Genomic DNA, 19839 nt, shown 5'->3' with positions numbered 1-19839 from the left:
CCTGATCCCCCAGATGCGCTCACTTCGCGAGATGCGTGCACCGCGCGAGACGCCTCACCGATCGATGAAGGACACGTGTCCAAGACCCCGCCTTGGCACATGCGTGTTCGCATCGTGCTGCAGCTGAAATAAAGTCTCGTAGATCGGAAACTCACGTAGAATAATCTCTTGCTATAGGCTCTGTCGCTGGTGCCGACGCTACTGCCCATCGCAGTACCGCCCTGACATACATGGAGATCCAGGCGCCCGCCTGCCACCACCACCACCATCGACGCGTCGACGCCTGGGATCTCGGAAACAACGCGCGCGCCGGCACGCATCGCTTCGTAATCTTGTGCCGATCTCGTTGCTGCTGCTGCTGCACTGAGGCGCATCGCAGTGCGCCTGACGCTCGTCGATCCGAACACACGCAGCCACACACGCATGCGAATGCGTTTCATCTGAGGTGTGCGCGGCGCTCCTGGCACTGCTCCAATCACGACGCCGTTTCATTTGAAGTGTGCTCCGTGCGACGTCGCCTTTGTCTGATTTCTGCGATGCACTTGCGGTAACCGAATGCGCGTTGAGCTGGCGCGCGCGATTGGCGAAGCCAAACCTCGTAGTCGGCTCCAACGGCCTGCTCTATACAATCAATTCGTATTGTTCGGTCTGGGTTGTGTTCGGGAGGGCAAGTGCCGGCCCTGTGGTAGGACTGGTTACACTTTGTAAGTCTGCTTTGGGATATCATCTAGGTTGGGCTGCAACCTTGAGTTTATGCTGCTGTGTTCATGATTCGCGCATCAAGTGAAGACGTTGCGGTGTCTCTGGAAGATCTGCGTTTGCGATTTTTCTGTTTTCTGCGCACACGTGGCTACGAACCTCGGGCAGCAGCTCTCGTTGCAGACGTATTCGTATTCTGTTGCATAGATGGGAATAGTGAATTGGTGTACCGGTCTTTAGAGGCCCTGCAAGTGTCGCGAATATGCGACGAGACCCCAGAGTCGGACAGACTGCACAGTCTGGAGTGCGAGCTGCGTGAGCTCGCCAACTGTATTGCAGACCCCCCGAGCGCGTTGCCCCCGACACCTAGTTTGCGGTTCGTGCGGGCCCACAAACTCGTGGCGAGCCTGGAAGGGCGTGGCACGGATATGACGCTTGTGCTTAGCGTCGCAACGCGCACGTGCTTGGACCGCGTCGCCGCCCATGGCATCGCGCTCGTCAGTGCTTTCGGTACCAGCTGCGCAGCGCTGGGCTCTCTGGGATATTTTGCGCGATGGATTGCCCTCAACGGGTACGTCGCTGTGCTGGTCTGCGGGAGTTCGGCTCTTCAAGGGCGCTACAGCCGGATGCGGGTTATATGGGGTGTTCCACGCGCACCAGCTGGTTCAGAGCCCCTTATTTGGGATTGCTACTGGGATGACCATTGCGTAAACTTGGAAAGCCTGAGTTCGATGACCGTGGATGTGGGTCTAGGTATTTGGCCGTTCATGGAGTTTTTGATTGGACCTCTTGTGGGCACGGGGCCGTCGACTTTGAAGAGTGCAGAACAGGATAGAGAGTCTTCTATGCTGACACCGTGGGGTGCACTGATTGTTGCCCTGGATCGTCGTCTCCTTTTACCATTGAACTTTGCGTCTTCAGTCGGTTCTCAGGGAGCAGGGGGCACAGACGAGCTCATGCACATTTTCGAGCGCGGTGGTACGATGGATCCGCGGGCGAACGTGATGCGGAAAGCCATGGAACGAGCAGAAACGCGCGCGCATTGCCTGGAGGCATCCAGTGCATCGCTTCCATCGTATCTCTGGAGCTTCCTGACGGACGCCGCCGATGAAGCTGCGGCGTCCTCAACAAGTGGACCTGATGAAGGGGGATGACATGTGCGACCTCGCATACTGAGCTTGATGCTTCGGATGCGGTCCATGCGAAGAGAGCATTGACGTTGGTCAGCAGGAATGCTTGTGTCCTCGGCCCGAGACGAAGAGCACTCGACAGATATGTGGCCAAAGCAGTTGAAAACCGAGTAACATGGCCAGTAGGGAGGGCCTCCGGCTCGCCATGCGCTCCTGCCAAACAATCGCGCTGTAGTTCAATGTCGATCGCAAGATGCAAGCGTGAATTGTGTCCATACAGTGTATGAAGCGCAATTGCTTTTGCTCTTTCACCAGGAGAATGTTCGTCAAACAGGCCATATGTTCATATGAGCGACATCACTGTGAATTACCGTTCTGCGGTACGCCCCTAGCGGACGCCAGCGCGTTCTGTGAGGCCAGAATCCGAAACGAAGAACGGTTTCACAGAACCGTTCCTTTTAGGTTGCAGATTCATAGCGCATTGGTTCCATTTCATGGAGAGGGACATGTATTTGAGAGGTTGTAGAGAAGTGGCGCTGTTTAGGTCGTAAAGCACATGCACAGAAATCGCTCGATGTTACATCCAGTAGATTTCCTCCGGGGCAGTGCTGCAGAGAGACCCGCTCTTGTCCCTGGAGAATCGGGCGCTCCAGCGAGCAGATGTAACTCGGCTTTTGTTGGAGTCAACTGCTGGTGTCGCTCAGATCTGCACAAGGAACCATCGCCTGCGCTGTGGACGACCAGCCGTCACTGGCGCTGTTGGGCTCACGCGAAAGCTCTCGCATGGTGGTATCCTCCGAGCTAGACAGCCCGTTGCATACTGTGTTTGCAGGCGTTTGAGCACAAGCACCGCTGGATTTGTGGATCAGGCACTGCGCGCACGCGAGTCGACGTAGCAGGCGCATTGCGGACCTGTCGCTGCCGCGGATGAGCCTGCAGCGAAAGGGTGTCATCGGGTGTCCCCGTCAGTGTAAACGTTTCGTCGATCAAAACTGGAACGACCCGCAGGTACGCCCCAACAGCCTCCCATGCGGTGCATTCACGCCGCAGAAATCGGCTACGACAGAGCGTATTGTGCGTACCGCCTTTTCCATCGTACAGCATCGTTGAAGGTGACCAGAGATACCCGATGGCGCGATGTTTATCGGGGTCTAGGGAAGCATGTATCACTGCGCTGCACTTCAGACCCGCTAGGTTTCAGCAATCACCATCCAGACTTCCACTTGGACATTATGATTCGTTCTAGCGATCTTTCGAGTTTTGCGCTACCCGTGCGTGCCTCCAAAGGCGCTTTTATAGCGCCGTTGCGGACGCCGAGCGGACAAAGGACGCCTGCTTCGTACCCTACCGAGCGTCGGATCGAGATCAAGTTGTTCGCGATGTGGACGCTTCCGCGTGACGTACCGCCAGCACAGCACACCGCTGAGCGACGAGTCAGAGAGCGGCATCAATGAGGGCAAAGGCTGGGCTCGTTGGCATGCAGCGCACGGCTGCATATGCGTCCTCGACGTCGTTGAAGCCCATCGCGAGGCACACCCAGTGCCAAATCGAGAGAAATCGCTATCTGGCCCCTTTATGATTTGCTGAATCGCGAGGGCGGTGGTCCCTCATATTTGCGGGTAACAGGAAACGCCGCAATTTGCAGTATCGTACTGCGACTGTTCCCTGGCTTCAAAACTGGCCAGTTATGTCTCCAAATTGTGACGGGAAAGGCAACAGAATGAGCATCGTGATAAGAAGCAGCACAAAAGTCGTTACTCTGCGGGCATTATCGGGCTCAGATACTTCATCCAGGCAGGGAAGTTCCTGCTCACGCTGCAAAAAGATCACCACCAGCCCGTAAAAAAGGAGCAGGGGCGAGTTCCCCAAAACCGAGGCTAGAGCCTGTAAAAGCAACGTAATTCCGCTGACTCTGCCGGCAATGCGACGTCCGAACGCTGCCTGAACCATTCGGCCTCCATCCGTGCGCCCAATCGGGAGCAGTTGCAGTGCCTGACTCAACAAACCGGTATAGCCTACCACAAACAGCGGATGGACAGCAATTGTCGGTTGCGAAAGCGCGCTTTGTGGTAGAATAGCCTTGCCCAGGGTGCCTATGAACAGCGAGGCGTCGAAGAGCGCAGAGGGTATCTGCGGAAACCAGTCCAGCGGCGTACTCCCCTGCTGTACCGTCAGAACGAGGCCTGCAAGCAGGGCGACGACAGAGCTCACGAGACCAGCCACAGGTCCGGCCACAGCCACGTCAAAAAGCGACGACCTGTTTCGAGGGAAACTTTTCAGCGGTGTCACGCAGCCATAGTAACCAATCTGCAGCGAGGGGATCACGAACGACAAGCCCTGTTTCACGCCCCGAACTGCACCTGCGATTCGATGGCCGAGCTCGTGAGCCACGAGAATCCCAACTGCCCCAATGGACACGGGGAGCGTCTCGGATACCACATCGATGTTACCGCGCGCAATCTGTTGAGCAAAGTCCGGCGAAAGCCCAAAAACACCCACTCCATAGCCAAACGTTGTAAATAACGCTGTCACTCCGAGAACGCTGGCCAGGAGGTACTGCCAGATACCTATGCCTGCTGGTTCGGAAGTGATCGGCATCACCACGATAATAGGAGGCGAGCGCAGCCGCGCAGACTCGTCTGCACTATCCACGAGCAGCTCGTCATCCGTGAGGAATGGCGACCTCGGATCTTCCATCAAAAACAATCGAAGGCGCTGGTTCAGTCCGGTGTTTGCCAGGGCCATTTCGAGCCTTTGATAGGCTTCTGAGGGATTCTGCACACGAAGGCGCCCTCGAATGACAACACCAATAGGTGTTCTTGTGATTTGGTTTGCCATGAAGGTATCGAAGGTCAGTACCTTCTCTTGGAGGAGCTTCAGGTCGTCGTCGGAGATACCACCGCCGAGCACAAACGACCCCATTTGCGACAACAGCGCCATGCTGCGTTCGTCAAGCATGCCGCTCTCGATAGCCCTGCGGAGTGCAGGGTCCGTGTTGTTCAAGGGTGCGCTGCCCCGCTCGGGCTGTTTTCCGCCGGCGTCGTTTGTCGGCGAACGCGTCCCGCTCTGCTGGGCACCCGCAGTCGCGTCTGTGTTCGCTGCAGGCTGTGCAATACCGCTGGCAACGGCTGCGGTACCCTTAGCCGCAAGTGCCGCTTTCTCTTTCTCCTTTTCCTTTGCAAGGCGTTGCTTTTCTGCCTCTATTTTGGCCTTTTCGGCCTCCAACCGGGCCTTTTCTGCCTGCAAACGTGCCCGCTCTGCTTCAAGCTTCGCTCGCTCTACCGCCAAGCGTAGTCGTTCGAGCTCTGGATCAGTAGCCGAACTCGTGACTTGCGCTTTTTCGGGAGGCATCCCAGGCTCCACACCGCTCTCTGAAGCCGAGTCGTCGCCCACCGATCCTGCAGCACAGAGCCGCAACGTTTGCGGCCACGGCTGCGTTAACACGTGCTTTCGCAAGCTTTTTCGCCGTAGCTTGCAGGCGTAAACCGACCCACCCGCTCTGCTGCTGTGTACTGGGCTTGTGAAAGTGCTCGTTATACAAAACATGATGTTCCTAGGGAAAAGCAACAGAAGCGTCTGTGGAACGACGGCAGAATCGTCTCCTCAAGCGTACGCGCTAGGGCCGACGTGCGATCATCTGCTCCAAGGGCGACCGACCTTTTGTTTGTCTGTGCATTTGTGGACTGCTGGCTGTTGTGCAGTTCATTTTCTCATGAGTAGCATCTATTCGGGATCCTCTTTGACTACTTGTGTATGAATATGAAGCTGTTCTGGATTTTGGGGGCGAATCCGGATATCGTACCGAACGGATCCCGGGTGCCTTGGGCGAGGCGAGCGCGAAGCTCCTCCGAGCACCAAGTGCCTTCTGGCCGTTTGCGTAGAAGCGTGCGATCGCAGACTGCGGTGCATCCCTTGGACCGACGCATTGCACGGACGGGCGGTGTATTGAGTTTGCACATGGGTCGGCGCTACGCCAAGATCATGGCGAGAAAGCAGGCGAGTGAGCTAGCGCGCGTGAAGCTCTTTGCCCGCTATGGAAAGCGGATCGTCCAGACTGCAAAAGCGGGCGGTGATGTAGACGCCATTGTACGGGAAGCTATTGAGCGTGGTGTTCCGAAGGAAAACGTGGCTCGGGCTCTTACCAAGGCAAGCGCGTCTGAGCAAGCGAACTTCGAGTCCGCTATCTACGAGCTTTTTGGTCCACATGGGGTAGGAATTTTGGTGGAGGCCCTCACAGACAACCTGAACCGTACAGCAGCAGAAGTGCGACTCGTTGCGCGCAAGGCAGGTCTTCAGATGGCCTCGGCTGGTGCGGTTCAACATCTTTTTGAACGAAAAGGTTGCATCCGTGCATTCGTGTCGGAAGAGGACGCTGAATCCTCACAGTTTGACCCTGATTCGTTGCTTCTCATCGTTGCAGATGCGGGCGCCGACGACCTGCAGCACCTCGCCATGGATGACACGCCGATGGGACGAAGCGAGTTTCTGGTATGGACACCGCCTGGTGCGCTCGCACAGGTCGCCCAAGCCCTCACAACAGCGGGTGTGAAGCTTAGCACCAGTGAGCTTGTTATGGTCCCGAAACTGATACCGCCCCCGGTTTCTGAGGCAGATCGGGACCTCATTCATGCAGGCGTCGAAGCGCTGCAAGCCATAGATGATGTAGATCAGGTGTACACGACACTGGACCCTCGTCCATGCGATGCGGATACCTCCTCTTCGTGAAACGTGTTGTGAGCAGGGCGTATTCGACGTGCTGTCTCGTGATGTGTCACCGGCTGATCTGCTCCCGTTGCGTTGATTAGCGACCAATGACATACACCCAGCGTCAAGTCGGTACTGACGTCTTTGCTTTTCAAGTCAGCAAGTTGCGATGCGCGAGCATCTCCAAACAAGTCATCATTGCGCTCCCGAGCTTATCTGTAAGTTGATGCAGGGATACTGCTGTATGTTGCAGTGATGTATCGCAAGAACAGAATTCTTGGAGCACTCCCGATCGGCAAAGAGTACCCCAGATAACAGTGCACGATCGCTCCTCATCCAGAAAGGCGCTTGGTCCGAGCAGAAACTCGGATCTCGGCATGCGACTGGCTGCTAATCAAAGCGTCACCTTACAACAAAAAATCGATGAATCGAATCCGCGTCTCCCGAACGCACGATCCGCACCGTCACCAGTGAAGAGAGGCTCAGACCGACATCGCAGACACCTCAGGCATCCATGAGCACCGGTTCGATACGATTCTCCTCCGCATTAGATGTTTTACGGATCCAACGACTCGCCAGGTACCGACTCTCCATCGTTAGCGCATCCACGGACACCGCATGGAGAACTACGACATGAAAATGCCGCTGTGTGCGCACCCCAGCTCGATATCCACACACATATACGATGCTGTAGACAACAGGCATTGCGACCTCTCACCACTGAATACAGGCGCTTTGCGATGCAAGCTGATCGTGCGCTCAGCGCTGCTATACACTGCACTGGAGATATGGGTAAGGGCGGGACACGGTGCGATTCGTGGACGCACTGTGAATGCAGGCTGCGCTTGCGTATCCATGTGCCGCGCGTTGCCCAGCGTCGCGTCACATTTCCCGCATATGAACGAGGTACCGCTTCGGCAACTTACGCCACGATCTGCGTCAACGCAAAGCAGAGCCACATTCGTGGCGACGTCGACTCTCTCTTTCCGGATGCAGCGCTCTGGGAGCGCCCAGCAATGCACCCTCATGTGGCGGTGTCGCGTGCAGCGCGCGAACCGAGTCGTGACTCGAGCCTCAGCTGTCGCAGGCGCCTACGTATAGACTCAACACAGTCGCTGAGCCCGTCCGCCAGATGGCACGTAATACGCTTATCGATAAGCTGCGAATCTGGAGCGCGAAACTCAAAAATGACGAGCTCACGACTTTCCTTCCGAAAGAGGATACGCTTCAGCAGCAACAAATGCCGACTCGACTTGACATACATGAGCGTGTTGCGTGCTCGATCAGGCGCAAGCACGAAGAAGCGACATCTGGTTATCCCCAGATAGCGATTCACGAAAACGCCGCTTTTGCGCTGCAACTTCAGACAGGGATAAAGCGTCAAGCGCCGAAGAAGTGCCGGTGATCCTATATCCAGGGGCGTATGCTTCGCCAACATCAGTTGCGTACCATCGAGCCAGCCGTGCAGTGCAGACGTGCCCAGCAACGTGGAGTCGATCGCTTGCAGCGATACCATACCGAGTGTCTGCGATACTTGCCGATCGAGGCACTCTTCAGGATGCGACCCCGGAGGAGCGATACGCGATGTCACATGCGGCGGAGCGACCGGCCCCGGGGGACGTACTCCCGCCAAGCGTGCACACTTTGCTTGACGCGCCTGGGCTAGTGCAGCGGCATCATAGTGCGCGAGGGCGAGTGATCCGCGCTTCGCCAGCGCCTCACAGGCTGCAAACCCGTGACGCAGTGATGCTACATAGTGCACGCCCTGGTACTCAAGTATTCTCTTCAGAGGTAGAACGTCAAATGCGTTTTCATCGACATCGAAATACGTCGGAGGGCCTGAACCCACAAGGCAAATCCAAATTTTGCCATCATGACTGGCACCGAAACGTTCCAGTACATGCTGTACGATGCGCTGGGCAAAGACATCTTCGCGGAAGCGATCAAGGCATGGCTCCCAGCCGTGCACCACAGCATCACGCAGCTCATCAAGGTCAAGCGGAATCGCCTCCGGCAAGTAACCATACTGACGCTCGTCGCTCGGGCGGCAGTCCAGCAGCAAAGCGGGCAGCGGCGCTCGTGTGCCATCATTGCACGGCTTTTCGAGCGACGCGATCACTTCATGGGGCTCGAATGCGACCACGATGGTGACTTCTCGGAATGCCGTTCCCTCAGCGGGCACTGGGCTCGGGCCGAACATGACATTGCGACTTCGACGGAGCGCCTCTGCAGGGGTGCGACTCTCGAGTTTGCGGGCCCATTGCCAGGCCGCCTCAATGTCCTGGCGACTCTGCAGGGGAATGGATAGCAACTGCTCCGGCAGCGACGCCTCGCTCGCCATCAGCAGGCTTTGTCGATTGGACTCTAGGCACACAAGTGCCACAAAAATCGTTAATAGAGGGTCACCGGCCAGCACCAGCGCGTCCCAAAGCGCCAAAACTGCATCAAGCGATAGGTTGCGTGCGAAAACGGTTACAAGCCAAGATGTGGAGAACATGTCCGGCGTAAGCTGGTACCGCTCTAATCGCACAGCCAGCTCGGGATCGTGGAACCAGAGCAGGGCTGTTAGCAGTTCGAAGGCCAGCTTGAGGCAGCGGAACGGGTCAGGTCCCAGGTCGGCGGTGAGCGGCACAAACCTTTCCTCGAAGCGCTCATACAGCGCGTAGCACGTGCAGTCAGCGACAGGTGAATGCTGCGTTTCATGCAGATATACGAAAACCGCAGCTACCTCATTCATGCCTTGCATGTATGGCACGCCGTGTGTTTCGCAAAAAGTGCACAACCATTGCGTCAGAAGCGTTCTCGCGGCAGCACGCTCGAACACTGTCGTACCGCGACGCGTTCGCAGCACGTCCTGCTCGAGCACATCGTAGACGTCGTTCTCGAGGGTGCTCGGCATGCCTGCTGACACTGGACCTTTACCTGGGGCCGCTTCACGTGCGGTGTCGGAGCTTGCTCCGCGCGCAGTGCTCTCCGACTCGTCCACCGCTGCGTAAGGTGCATCGTTTTTTCGAGTGGCTGGCGTCTCTGAAGCCTTAGGTCTGGACTCGCCGGCAACTACCGTATCTGTCCACAAAGTATCGAAGCGGTGGGCATCTGTCGGCGAGTCTATGAGATCAGCCCCGTTGCCAGCCGTCTCACCTAAAAGTGCGATGGACAATGTGTTGACATCGCTGGGAGCGAAACGCTCCTCTATGCTCTCTTGTGCTTCAATGAGAGTCGCAGCAGGCGTTTCTGCAGCAGACGCCTCGTGTGTCAGATCTTCTGCCGGCTGCACCAGCGCCGTGCCGTGCGACTGCGGCCACTCGAGAGCCAACCTCCATACCCGTAAACGCAGTGCATCTGGAATAGATTGCTCGCCTGCTCGGGCAACAGCGCTGGCTAGTTCAGACCGCACCTGCTGCCAGTCCAGGCTTGCAGCGCGCTGTATCGCTGTCTCCAGGCGGCTCAAGGTCTTCTCGAGAGGCTCCCACTGCCCGCCCAGCACAGTGTCCAGAGTGGTCATGTTCGCCAGGTGACGTCAGCACTTTGTTCTGCCGCACTATGGGTCGGCAACGTGCCTGATGATGAGGCACTCGTGACGTAGCGAGGCAGGCCTTGCCTAGTTGCCGTCTAAGCGGGTGTTGCTTCCGAAAACCCGGGCTAGCAGACGCTCACAGAGACTAAAACGGCCATCGGAGCGCACCAGCGAGTGCAGGTTTCCAGACGCACACTCTTACACAGTGTGAGCTTAGCGTTTGCGCTTCTCGCCAGCTGTGTATGGATAACGAGCACCTCGCACGAGCTTCTCGTTGCCGAGTAGCAAGTACGACAGTTATTGCAGCTGTTGCAGAGCGAAGAATGCGTTCGCGTTCCAATTGTTTGTCCGCTGCCGGTCGATGATGCAGTAGCCTCTATGAGCGCCTATAGCGTCGTGTATGGATAAAAATCCGGCAAAAATATCCCCAATTGCTGGCGACTACACTGCAGTGAGTAGCCCTCATGTGACGCAATATCCCCTAGTATGCGCTGCAATCATGTAGTGCATAGACGTCACGGGACACAACATTCTTGTCGTATGAGCGAGAGCGAATCCATTGGCGGCGCTTCGAGCCGCAGTGCAAGAAACGCTCCGAGGCGCATCGCTGCAGCCAACTTGTCGCTGAGTCGGTATTGCTGGGCGTACTCGGAGGAGCACAGGCCGTTTCAGTTGCTCCGCTTTCATAATGAACGATGCTCAGGTACAGCAACAGGTGCAGCAGATGGTGGCGTTTATTCGGCAGGAAGCAGACGAGAAAGTGAACGAGCTGCGCACAAAAGCGGAGGAGGAGTTCCACCTGCGGAAGCTCAGCCTTTTCGAGGAGCAGCGCGAGCGGATACGAGCTGAGTTTGAGCGAAAGTACAAGCAGCTGCAGGCATCACGTCGAATAGCGTTGGCATCGGCGCTCAACGCCGCTCGTCTGCAGGTGCTTCGCGCTCGCGAAGCGACGCTGCGTGAGCTCTACGAGTGTAGCCGCGAGCGACTCGCCGCGTTTGGCACCGAAGCCGGTCCGGACTACCAGGAGCTTTTGGAGCGTCTTATTGAACAGGGCATGAAGATGGTACAACCAGAGCCACGAGTGAGCCTTATTCTGCGTTCGCGTGATCGGGCGCTTGTGGAAAATTCGCTTGCAGGCCTTCAGGCACGATACCGCCAGTTGCTCGAAAACAGCGAAGCCACGACTCCTGCCTCCGAGCAGGCGTCTTGCGTGTCCATTTCAAACACCGAGCAGCTCGATAACAGTTCGCCAGGCGGCGTCATTGTCACAAGTGCGGATGGACGAATACGCTGCGATAACACACTAGAGCGCAGGCTGGAAATCGCCTACCAACAAAATTTGGCAACACTTCGTGATTTGCTCTATGGGGATTCGGGTACACTTTCCGCCTTCGAAGAAGACCTGAGTCTCTAATTTCTAGCCTCGTAAAGTTGGCACTACACAGGCCCTTACTCCAGCCGATATGACAAGTCGCGAACGTCCTCGCGTTCATACGCGCCTTCTTGATGGTCGTCATTCGCATGTGGAATCAACTTTAGCTTGTTGAACGACAGTCGAAACGATCACAAAAGTTATATGTATCCACGCTGTTCGAGGTCAGTAGTCGCTTCCTACCCGCAGAAGCCGCTGCTGCCTTCACCGCTCTCCCCGTGGTTCCATGTGGTACCTGCGCCGGCATGCCGTTTGTGGCGCCAATGTACATTTCGAAAGCGCTGAGCACGTTCGCGTTTCATGGACAGGGTTCACACTCCGATGCCGCTGTTTACGTGGCGGTGAGAGCGACTTGGGTGCCGCCTTGTGTGATAACCTTGCAAAATGCCCCAAGCGTGCTTGCGGGAGCCCGAGGCGCCCCGTACCTGGGCAGCAGTCGCTAAAGCGACGCAGACACAGCCAGCACACAAGCGACGCTGTCGTATGCGCAAACGGGGAGAGCAGGCTGCGAGCACTCGTGTGCTCAGTCTAGACGCGATATGGGCTCCGAAGCTGCTCGAGAAGTGGCCGAGCTCGGCACACACGGACCCTGCTGGTCCAGGAATTGTTCTGGCCTCGGGGTTGCGTAGCGCTGCCGAGGTCAGCGGCTCGCCGGAGCAGTCTGGGCCTGTGGGCGAAACGCGCCAGCACGGAGCACAACCTCGGCCTCGAGGAACAGTTAGAACGGCGACACGGCTGGGCAGCTATAAGCGCCACCGACTGGTTGCTGCGGGCTCCCTCGACTCGCAAGCGAAGCGGCATAGCGGCTACACGAGCACTGAAAGCGAAGCGCAGCGCTGCTTCGACAACGAAACCGGCAACAGCTTTGAAAAGAGCGCACCCTCGGAACGCCACTGCGGTGTCTCATGCAGCGGGACCACAGAGAACGACACGTGTCGCTCTGAGTCGCTTCTTCGTCACATTCCTAAAGACACCAACGATGAACGATGCTCAATAATCGAGAAAGCTGGTTCGGGGATGATCGTGCAGCCAGCACGTAAGCAGCCGATGTGTGGACACTCAGGGCGCATTTCTCGACACCAGTGCGCTGACGATAACCGTAATGGCATTGGCCGCAACGAGTATTTGAAGTCTGCAGCGCAGACGCTACCATCGACGCCTTTTTCGTCTGCCAATGATTCTTTAGATGCGGGAAACGTGAAAAGCGCATTGAACACCAATGCAGCGTCGCTTTGCGCTTCATGCACAGGCTCTTTACTTTTCCGACAATATGCCGTATCCGATGGTTATGCAAGCTCTGCGGAATCCCTCTCGCTATCCTCTGAGGAGCATACTCGTGTCGCAGGCGATGTTCAGGTACCAGAGCACACTCAGTGTCGAGACAAGCACCGCACCCGACAAGCAGCGGATGAACCTGCCGAAACATCCTGTCTGCAGCATAACTTGTCGTCCTCCATGGCGGAGACGACGAACGAGCACGAGCTCTCCTGGGCTGATCCGTACCATCGTCTGGATCATGGAACGTCGGAGCGCAGGGTAAGCTCGACGATTCGTGAACTGGGCAATCCACGAGTGCATTGCCAGTCGCCAGTTGAGGACGTTGAATCACCCGGCGCGCTGCCGCATCGTGACGGCAAGCTGTTGGACTCGAGCTGGGGGCGATCTGGGCTTGCGACGTGCACACGCACAGATGCATTCCGCGAACAGTGCATTGAACTGCAGCGACGCGTCGAATCGCCCATGCAACCGGATTTGGCGACTGCCTCTGACAGGCACGTCTCGAGAGTGGCGCTATCAGGCACAGACATGCGCTGCAAGACAAAGCACGCACCAGCATCTTCAGAGGTCTGGTCGGCGGACGTGCCGCACTGGACTGCTGCAACACCCACGGCGATCTGCGAGCCGCGTATCCAGCGCGACAAGAGGCATAGCGACGAGCGGGTAAGCCCGGTGAGCATACGATCCCAAGGCCAGCACACATCAACGAAGGCCACCGACGTCTCTATCGCTTTTCGAGCCCGTCGTGCAGGGCTCGCGTCTAGTCTCAGGATTCTTGTGGCGCGCAGCGCGCATGCCGATGCACGCATCGTTCCCGCGGCGCTGCGCCGGTGCGTGCCGATCACCGCTGATCGCGCACGGCGATTCGATCCGTGTGCTCGACTCGAGGATCGCTGCGATAGCGGCGGCGTTGAGGTCGTCACTGCCACCGCGTGTCCTCTTTGCGTGCTCAACATAGCCGCTCAGCAGATGTGTGATACCCCCCGGGATCAACACATGCGAGCCATGGGCGCTCTGCACGTGACACTGCGACGCTTGGGTTGCATGGCCCTCGCGCGTTCTCCTCTCGGCCTCCTGGGCTGGTGCGATGTGTGCGCGCTGGACGAGCCTGTCCATTCGAAACGCGCCTCGAGCTCACGAGTGTCGACCCAATGCCCAGCCTATCGCCACGCTCACCGCTTGAAGCGCGTTCTGACGCTTCCGGGCGCGTTCGTGCACCAGCTGCTGGAGACAGCGGCAGCCGCGGTGACGACACAAAACCCGGCTGCGGAGCCTGCGCTAACGCAGACACGCAGCACCCTCGAGCCGTTCTGGCACCTGCTGAAACGCAACCTGCGCGCCGCAGCATGGAATGACGAGCAGCTCCTGGCGTTTATCGACGACGTGCTGGCGATCTACACATGCCAAGCAGCGATGGCACGTCATTGGCGCACGCAGCTGGCAGAGGTCATCGGCATCGCAGCGGATCGCGTGTCCGCTGATGCGGCGATTGCGTGCTGGTGCCGATGCGTGCGCGACGACGTGCCGCATTGCCGGCTCTGTGGACACGATCACTTGACACGATGCTGGCTGCCGGCGCTCGTTGCCTTGATTTGGGTGATTCCACCACGAGGGCGCTCGCGTTGGCTTCAAAAGTGTCTATGTGCGCGTCTCCTGGAGAGCTGGGTATCGCGTCGTACTGAATTGCAGGTTGAGGCACAGGAGTCTGCAGTTGCCCGCATCGATGATGGTGCGTCCGAGGCGGATGCAGGGCACGCGTCGGTTATGCTGCTTGCACGCGTCGCTGGCGCGCTGTGCCTGCCACGCTATGAGGCCGGCCGCACGTCGGGACGCGCTTCCGATGCGAGTGATCTAGAGTGGATGGTGGATGCGATGCACTTGCTCCTGCTGGATTGGAATGTCGTTCCCGACATTGCCGCGGCGATACATTCGATGCGTCGGCATGTCTTGCAACAGCTTCGCACGGTGCTTGCTGCTTGGACGCAGGTTGCGCGTACGGTGCCGGAGCCGCGGGGTTACCGGCTGCGTACGCAGCTGCACCTGCTTCGTCGGCAGCTCTGCGATGAGCCCGTGGATGTGTTTGGGAGCGGTACGGTTCCGTGATAGTTCCCGATTCTCTAGCCGAGTATTGTGAACGCCACGAAAACGAACACGGTGACGACGGCGATGACGATGAGACTCAGCGAAATTCCCAGGATAGCACTGATAAAGAGCCAAAGGACGCGCAGGACGGCGAGAGCGACGAGCACCACGCCTGCCCATAGGATCAGTTGCTCCCAGAACGTCCGCGACGGGTCGCTTGTGTAAACGCCCTTGGCAGGCTGCGCAGGCGCGTCGCGCAGAACGCGTCGGAGTGCCGGCGATATAAAGGGCCGCTCATCTGACTCTGGGAGCAGCACACTGTCGAGGTAGTCATCGTCCAAGGGCGGTGGGTCCGCGGGGGCACCACGCGCCCGCGCGACGGCGCTCCTAAGCAGGTTGGGCACGTTGCCGGGGGAGAGGCGCTCGAGGCTTCGCCTCAGTCGGCCGAGCAACCAGCGCTGTAGCGCATTCAGCCGCAGCGGCCGCTCATCAGGTCGTACACGCACTGTCTGGGTCGGCTGGTCGCCACTGGACGGTGACGCTGGTGACGGCTCTGACACAGCACAGCGTGCCGGTGTGCGGCTAGTTCTTGACGCGGAACGCTTCACCCGCCGCACCCGTAACAACGCGCTTCCAGACGCAAACTCGACGAAAGCATACCTCTGCAAACCGCGTGGCATGGGACATAGGCGTCTTGCAGGTTATTGGAGCACAGCCTCAGTACACGTTTATGCAACAGAAGCGCGTCAAGCGCAGAGCGTATCGGTGCAACCGAGGCCGCCCAGAGCTCGCTGTACCTGCCGCGCGCGAACCTGTGCTGCGTCAACTGCCCTGCTGCTGTCGTGTGTTGTAACATACGCTCTGCAACCGGCACAAGATCATGAGGTCGCAAGCCCACGACCCTCGGTCGATAGAGTATGCGCGCTTTCGTCGGTGCGCATCGCTTCAGATGCGTCCTGTGTTGCAGGCGACACGAAAGCGCCTCGTATTACAGACTTGTCGAGAAAGGCGCACCTGAGACACGCTTGTAACCGTCATACATGTACAAAAGGCGCATCCGCTGGCGATCCTATGCCACGCTGCTCTGCGGATCGCCGTCTGTGATGCACAGACCAGCGGCAGTGTCGCTCGAAATCTCGCCTGCCGCATGCACAGTGCGTACGCGATGAATGCCGTCCTAGTGCTTCTCCTCGGTGAGACTCGGATGCGGTACGAGGCCACTGAGATAATTCGGCCAGCGCTTCAGGTTATTCGGATCGCAGTACCAGGTCTTGGTTCGGCGCAGGCCCTCTTCCCAGGACACCTGCGGCCTCCAGCCAAGCGCATGCAGCTTCGACGAGTCGATCCTGTAGCGCATATCGTTGAGGGTGCGATCTTTGACAAACTCGATGTGGCGGTTCGCCTCGGCAGACAGGCCGAAGAGATCGATAATGTCGTGCACAACGTCAATGTTGCGTTTCTCGATCTCAGAGCCTACATTGTAGACCTCATCGGTCTCGCCACAATGCAGGATGGTGTCAAAGGCGCTCGCCGCGTCCTCGACGTACAAAAAGTTGCGTGCATGCTCACCAGAGCCGTGTACAAAGCAGGGCCGGCGTTGCGCCAGCAGACAGATACTCTTGGGAATGAGCTTGTCGGGGAACTGGTGCGGCCCGTACACGTTGTTGCCGCGTGTGATGATCACCGGCAATCCGAACGACTTGACGTAGCCGCGGCAAATGAATTCAGCGGCGGCCTTGCTACATGCGTACGGGTTCGTGGGTGCCAGGATCGATGACTCTGTCTCCATGTTGCTCTCGCCGCCGTACACCTCATCGGTGCTGACGTGAATGAAGCGCCGCACTTTGCCGTACTGGCGTGCGCACTCCAGGAGGACGTGCGTTCCCAGCACGTTGTTCTCCGTAAACAGGATCGAGGACGTGAACGAGTTATCGACGTGCGTGCACGCCGCAAAGTGGAGCACTGTATCGATGCACTCCTCCTGGAGCACGTAGAGCACCAGGTCATGCGAGCGGATATCGCCGCGAATAAACTTGAAGTTTGGTCGGTTTGCCACCTGCGCGAGGTTGCTCAGCGACGAGCAGTAGTCGAGCTTGTCCAGTACCGTCACGCGGTAATGGGGATATCGACTCACGAGCCGTTCGACAACGTGCGAGGCAATAAAGCCGGCACCGCCAGTCACAAGGATATTCCGCGGCACGAAGCGCAGACGGTCGCCGTAGACGACCCGCGCGTCCGAGTTCCCGTCGGGCTGTCCACCGGTTACCGACTTGGCACCGTTCGAAAGCGCCGTGCTCTGCGAGGACATTTATCTTGCCAACGTGCGCCTTTCGACTCGGACACACACAACCACACGCACCGGCTACTTCCGCGCTCTGCCTGCACAGGCGGTAACGCCACGATCGTAGCGCGCGTTTCTGTTTCGACAGGATCCATCTCTAGCGAGACACGTGTCCCAGGTATGCGACCGATGATGGCGGCAGCAGCGTCGCCACCGCGCACGCATCGCTCATGCGGCGGGCGGCGATTGCGCGCGCGCTCTGTGGATCGCGCGCTTCCATCATGGTGTAGGGCAGAAGGATCAACACTGAGGCTGGCGGCATGAATCCAAGGAGATATGTGTGCATCATTCGCGCTGTGGGCAGCAGCGCGATAGCGACCGACAGTGATGTTGCTGGCAGGTACGGAGTGTGGGCGCTTTCGGGGATCTGTTGAAACTCGCCTTGCCACTAGGACTTGTTTGTGTGTTCGTTCCTGTGTTCGCGCACGTGAATCCGCTCCACTATGCAATTCATGAGCGCTGTCTCGAGCGTGTCGGCCTTGACGGACTCTGCTTATGTGGCAGCATCGACAGCACGTTCCCGTCGCTCAGACATCCCAGCCAGAGCGTGGCGAGAACGCTGTGTTCCCATGCTGCAGCGTGCGCGCGTGCACATATTCGCGCAGTGCTCACCAGCATTCACACGTTTTTACGTATGGAAGCATGCACGAATGCAGTAATGCACGTATGCACGTATCGAGTCCCTAGGATCCCTGTAATCCTGACCGCTGCTAGCAGGCAGTCGTCCAGCCAATGCCTGCAGGCCCCTGGATGCTGCATTCGAAGGCACACATGAACGCCAGGAACAAATGCCTGCGCCACTTTGATGCACTCTCTTCAGAGGCTTGCGTCATTTACACGGATCACTATTAGAAGGGCTCTGCAGTTGGATCATCCCGGTATCCGATTTCGCCTGCAGCGGCTGCCACAGCGGAGCTAGCCTATCGGAGCAAGTCTTTCCAGAACGCCTCGCAGTCAGCCTTGAGGTCCGCGTCGAAAGGTGCCTTACACGGCAGTAAGTGCCCTGGTGCCAATGACGCTTCCGTTCCTTTCGCCCAGTGCAGGATTGTGCTAGCGCGCCTGCAGTCGCAGTCGCTTCCCTGCACGCAAAGCGAGTCGTCCCTGGGAGCGCACGCCATCGACCCGTCACTCGGTGCGTAACCGTTTTGTCGCAAAGTACGCCACCTGCGGTGCTATACTAGGGCGCAGCCAGCGGCTTGACACCCTTCGCCTGCATGCGCCGAAAGACCTCCTCCATGGCGGCGTGGACCTCGCGGATCTGGGCACCGGGATTGTCCCGCAGCAGTTTGCGGACGTCGAGCTCGCAGTTGGAGCGGCCGGCCTTGAGGATTTTTGCCTGCTCCTCGAGCGTAAAGTTCTTCCATTGGAACTTTGGATCGATATATTTTCTGTAAAGCTCCAGGACCTCGTTATGCGAGATGCTACCCGGATTGGTAAAGTTGTACACGCCCGTAAGGCCGCGCTCGCTCATATCCAGTGCCACTGGCAGCAGCTCCGTCAAAACCGTCATGCTGTTGGGGATATTCACAACCTTTTCGTAGCGTGCGATTTTCGCGACAAAGCTGCGCGGCGACAGGTCGTCGCTCACAGGCATGCGCAGTCGCAGGATGAGCACATTGTCAAAAGCGCTGCGCAGCAGCTCCTCCACCATGGCCTTGGTGCGACTGTAGTAGCTACCGAAAAAGTTCGGCGGATCGTCCTCCGTGAAGGGCCTGCCGCCCTCAGCCGTCGGCCGGTGCTCGCCGTCGTCGTAGTGGTATAGACAGCCGGTAGCAAAGTTGGTGAGGTGGATCCCGCGCGACGCGCAGCAGTCCGCCAGGTTCAGCACGCCCAGTACGTTACTGCGGACGGTCTCGCGCCGGTGGTCCTCGCACCAGTCGACGTTCGGACGCCCAGTGACCCCAGCACAGTTCAGGACCCGCTGTGGGCGCAGCGCGTCCAGTTCGAGCTCACAGGCCTCGCGCTGCTCGAGACGGAAGCTCGCAAACGCGTACCGCTCACCGCGCTGCTCAAGTAGCTCTGCAACCATGTTGGCGATCCAACCGGTGCGTCCGACTATCAGAAAACGAACTTGAGCGCTCTCGTCTGGCATACTTGAAGCGACCTGTTGGCACTGGTGTCCAGGCTGCGGGAAGTTCTGGATATCACTTGAGTGCACCCTCCTACTTGCAGGCGAAACAGTACCGTCCCAGGTTTCCTGCGCATGGCGTGTCTCCGGTATTGATCGGGGCGCGCCCCAGGCGTTTCGTCGGGCAATCGTGCAGGGCGCTGGAGCCGCTGCGCTGCGTGATGAGAGCGTCTCGACTCCTGCATGCTGAGATATTGTGTGCTCGAGGAGCCGTTGTCCTTCAGGATAGCGAGAAACGGGATACGCATTGCACGAGCGTTCTTTACTGTACGGTAGCAGTGCATGCTAGACGAGTCATCGGTATGCGGTACAGCGGTGCGCAAAGTATTCGACGTGAACTTGTCTATGATCGCACCAGAGCAGCGCTCGACGCATGATCCATTCGCTGGTACGCAACGCTGTGGCAACCAGGGGCGCGTTCTTGGCAAAGCACCATAGCGCCACGGAGTGGGTGTCAGGTGATGCCGACGCTATCACCATGCGAACGGCTCCGCGACGGGTAACCACAGGCGCTGTCATTCTCTTTGA

General features: G+C 58.2%; 9 protein-coding genes and 1 non-coding gene across 10 annotated transcripts, besides 1 other annotated feature; 5 read left to right on the top strand and 5 right to left on the bottom strand.

The window, feature by feature from the left end:
- Nucleotides 1-249: part of a sequence feature (repetitive element) that runs on past the window's edge.
- A 518-nt stretch (nt 250-767) lies between these two features.
- On the top strand, nt 768-1853 carry CYME_CMQ014C (hypothetical protein; the record flags this gene model as incomplete). Its single annotated transcript, XM_005537930.1, has 1 exon — nt 768-1853. The coding sequence occupies one exon, from the start codon at nt 768-770 to the stop codon at nt 1851-1853; it is 1086 nt and encodes a 361-aa protein (XP_005537987.1).
- Nucleotides 1854-3500: 1647 nt separating this feature from the next.
- CYME_CMQ013C (hypothetical protein, conserved) lies at nt 3501-5375 on the bottom strand (the record flags this gene model as incomplete). The annotated part of the gene is made up of 1 exon (XM_005537929.1): nt 3501-5375. One exon carries the CDS (start codon nt 5373-5375, stop codon nt 3501-3503), a length of 1875 nt encoding a protein of 624 aa, XP_005537986.1.
- A 207-nt stretch (nt 5376-5582) lies between these two features.
- Nucleotides 5583-6554, top strand: CYME_CMQ012C (hypothetical protein, conserved; the record flags this gene model as incomplete). The annotated part of the gene is made up of 1 exon (XM_005537928.1): nt 5583-6554. One exon carries the CDS (start codon nt 5583-5585, stop codon nt 6552-6554), a length of 972 nt encoding a protein of 323 aa, XP_005537985.1.
- Nucleotides 6555-7557: 1003 nt separating this feature from the next.
- On the bottom strand, nt 7558-10038 carry CYME_CMQ011C (hypothetical protein, conserved; the record flags this gene model as incomplete). Its single annotated transcript, XM_005537927.1, has 1 exon — nt 7558-10038. One exon carries the CDS (start codon nt 10036-10038, stop codon nt 7558-7560), a length of 2481 nt encoding a protein of 826 aa, XP_005537984.1.
- Nucleotides 10039-10738: 700 nt separating this feature from the next.
- On the top strand, nt 10739-11464 carry CYME_CMQ010C (probable V-type ATPase V1 subunit E; the record flags this gene model as incomplete). The annotated part of the gene is made up of 1 exon (XM_005537926.1): nt 10739-11464. One exon carries the CDS (start codon nt 10739-10741, stop codon nt 11462-11464), a length of 726 nt encoding a protein of 241 aa, XP_005537983.1.
- Nucleotides 11465-11866: 402 nt separating this feature from the next.
- CYME_CMQ009C (hypothetical protein) lies at nt 11867-14863 on the top strand (the record flags this gene model as incomplete). Its single annotated transcript, XM_005537925.1, has 1 exon — nt 11867-14863. One exon carries the CDS (start codon nt 11867-11869, stop codon nt 14861-14863), a length of 2997 nt encoding a protein of 998 aa, XP_005537982.1.
- On the top strand, nt 14444-18545 carry CYME_CMQ007T. The gene has a single exon (XR_002461540.1). It is a non-coding gene; the product is annotated as a hypothetical transcript (transcript).
- Nucleotides 14878-15522, bottom strand: CYME_CMQ008C (hypothetical protein; the record flags this gene model as incomplete). Its single annotated transcript, XM_005537924.1, has 1 exon — nt 14878-15522. One exon carries the CDS (start codon nt 15520-15522, stop codon nt 14878-14880), a length of 645 nt encoding a protein of 214 aa, XP_005537981.1.
- On the bottom strand, nt 16020-17150 carry CYME_CMQ006C (dTDP-glucose 4,6-dehydratase; the record flags this gene model as incomplete). Its single annotated transcript, XM_005537923.1, has 1 exon — nt 16020-17150. The coding sequence occupies one exon, from the start codon at nt 17148-17150 to the stop codon at nt 16020-16022; it is 1131 nt and encodes a 376-aa protein (XP_005537980.1).
- Nucleotides 18361-19275, bottom strand: CYME_CMQ005C (similar to dTDP-4-dehydrorhamnose reductase; the record flags this gene model as incomplete). Its single annotated transcript, XM_005537922.1, has 1 exon — nt 18361-19275. One exon carries the CDS (start codon nt 19273-19275, stop codon nt 18361-18363), a length of 915 nt encoding a protein of 304 aa, XP_005537979.1.
- Between the last annotated feature and the right edge of the window lie 564 nt (nt 19276-19839).

The sequence above is a fragment of the Cyanidioschyzon merolae genome, chromosome 17 (assembly GCF_000091205.1).
Source record: "Cyanidioschyzon merolae strain 10D DNA, chromosome 17, complete genome".
Taxonomy (NCBI): domain Eukaryota; phylum Rhodophyta; class Bangiophyceae; order Cyanidiales; family Cyanidiaceae; genus Cyanidioschyzon; species Cyanidioschyzon merolae.
This window is presented reverse-complemented; position numbering and strand designations above follow the sequence as displayed.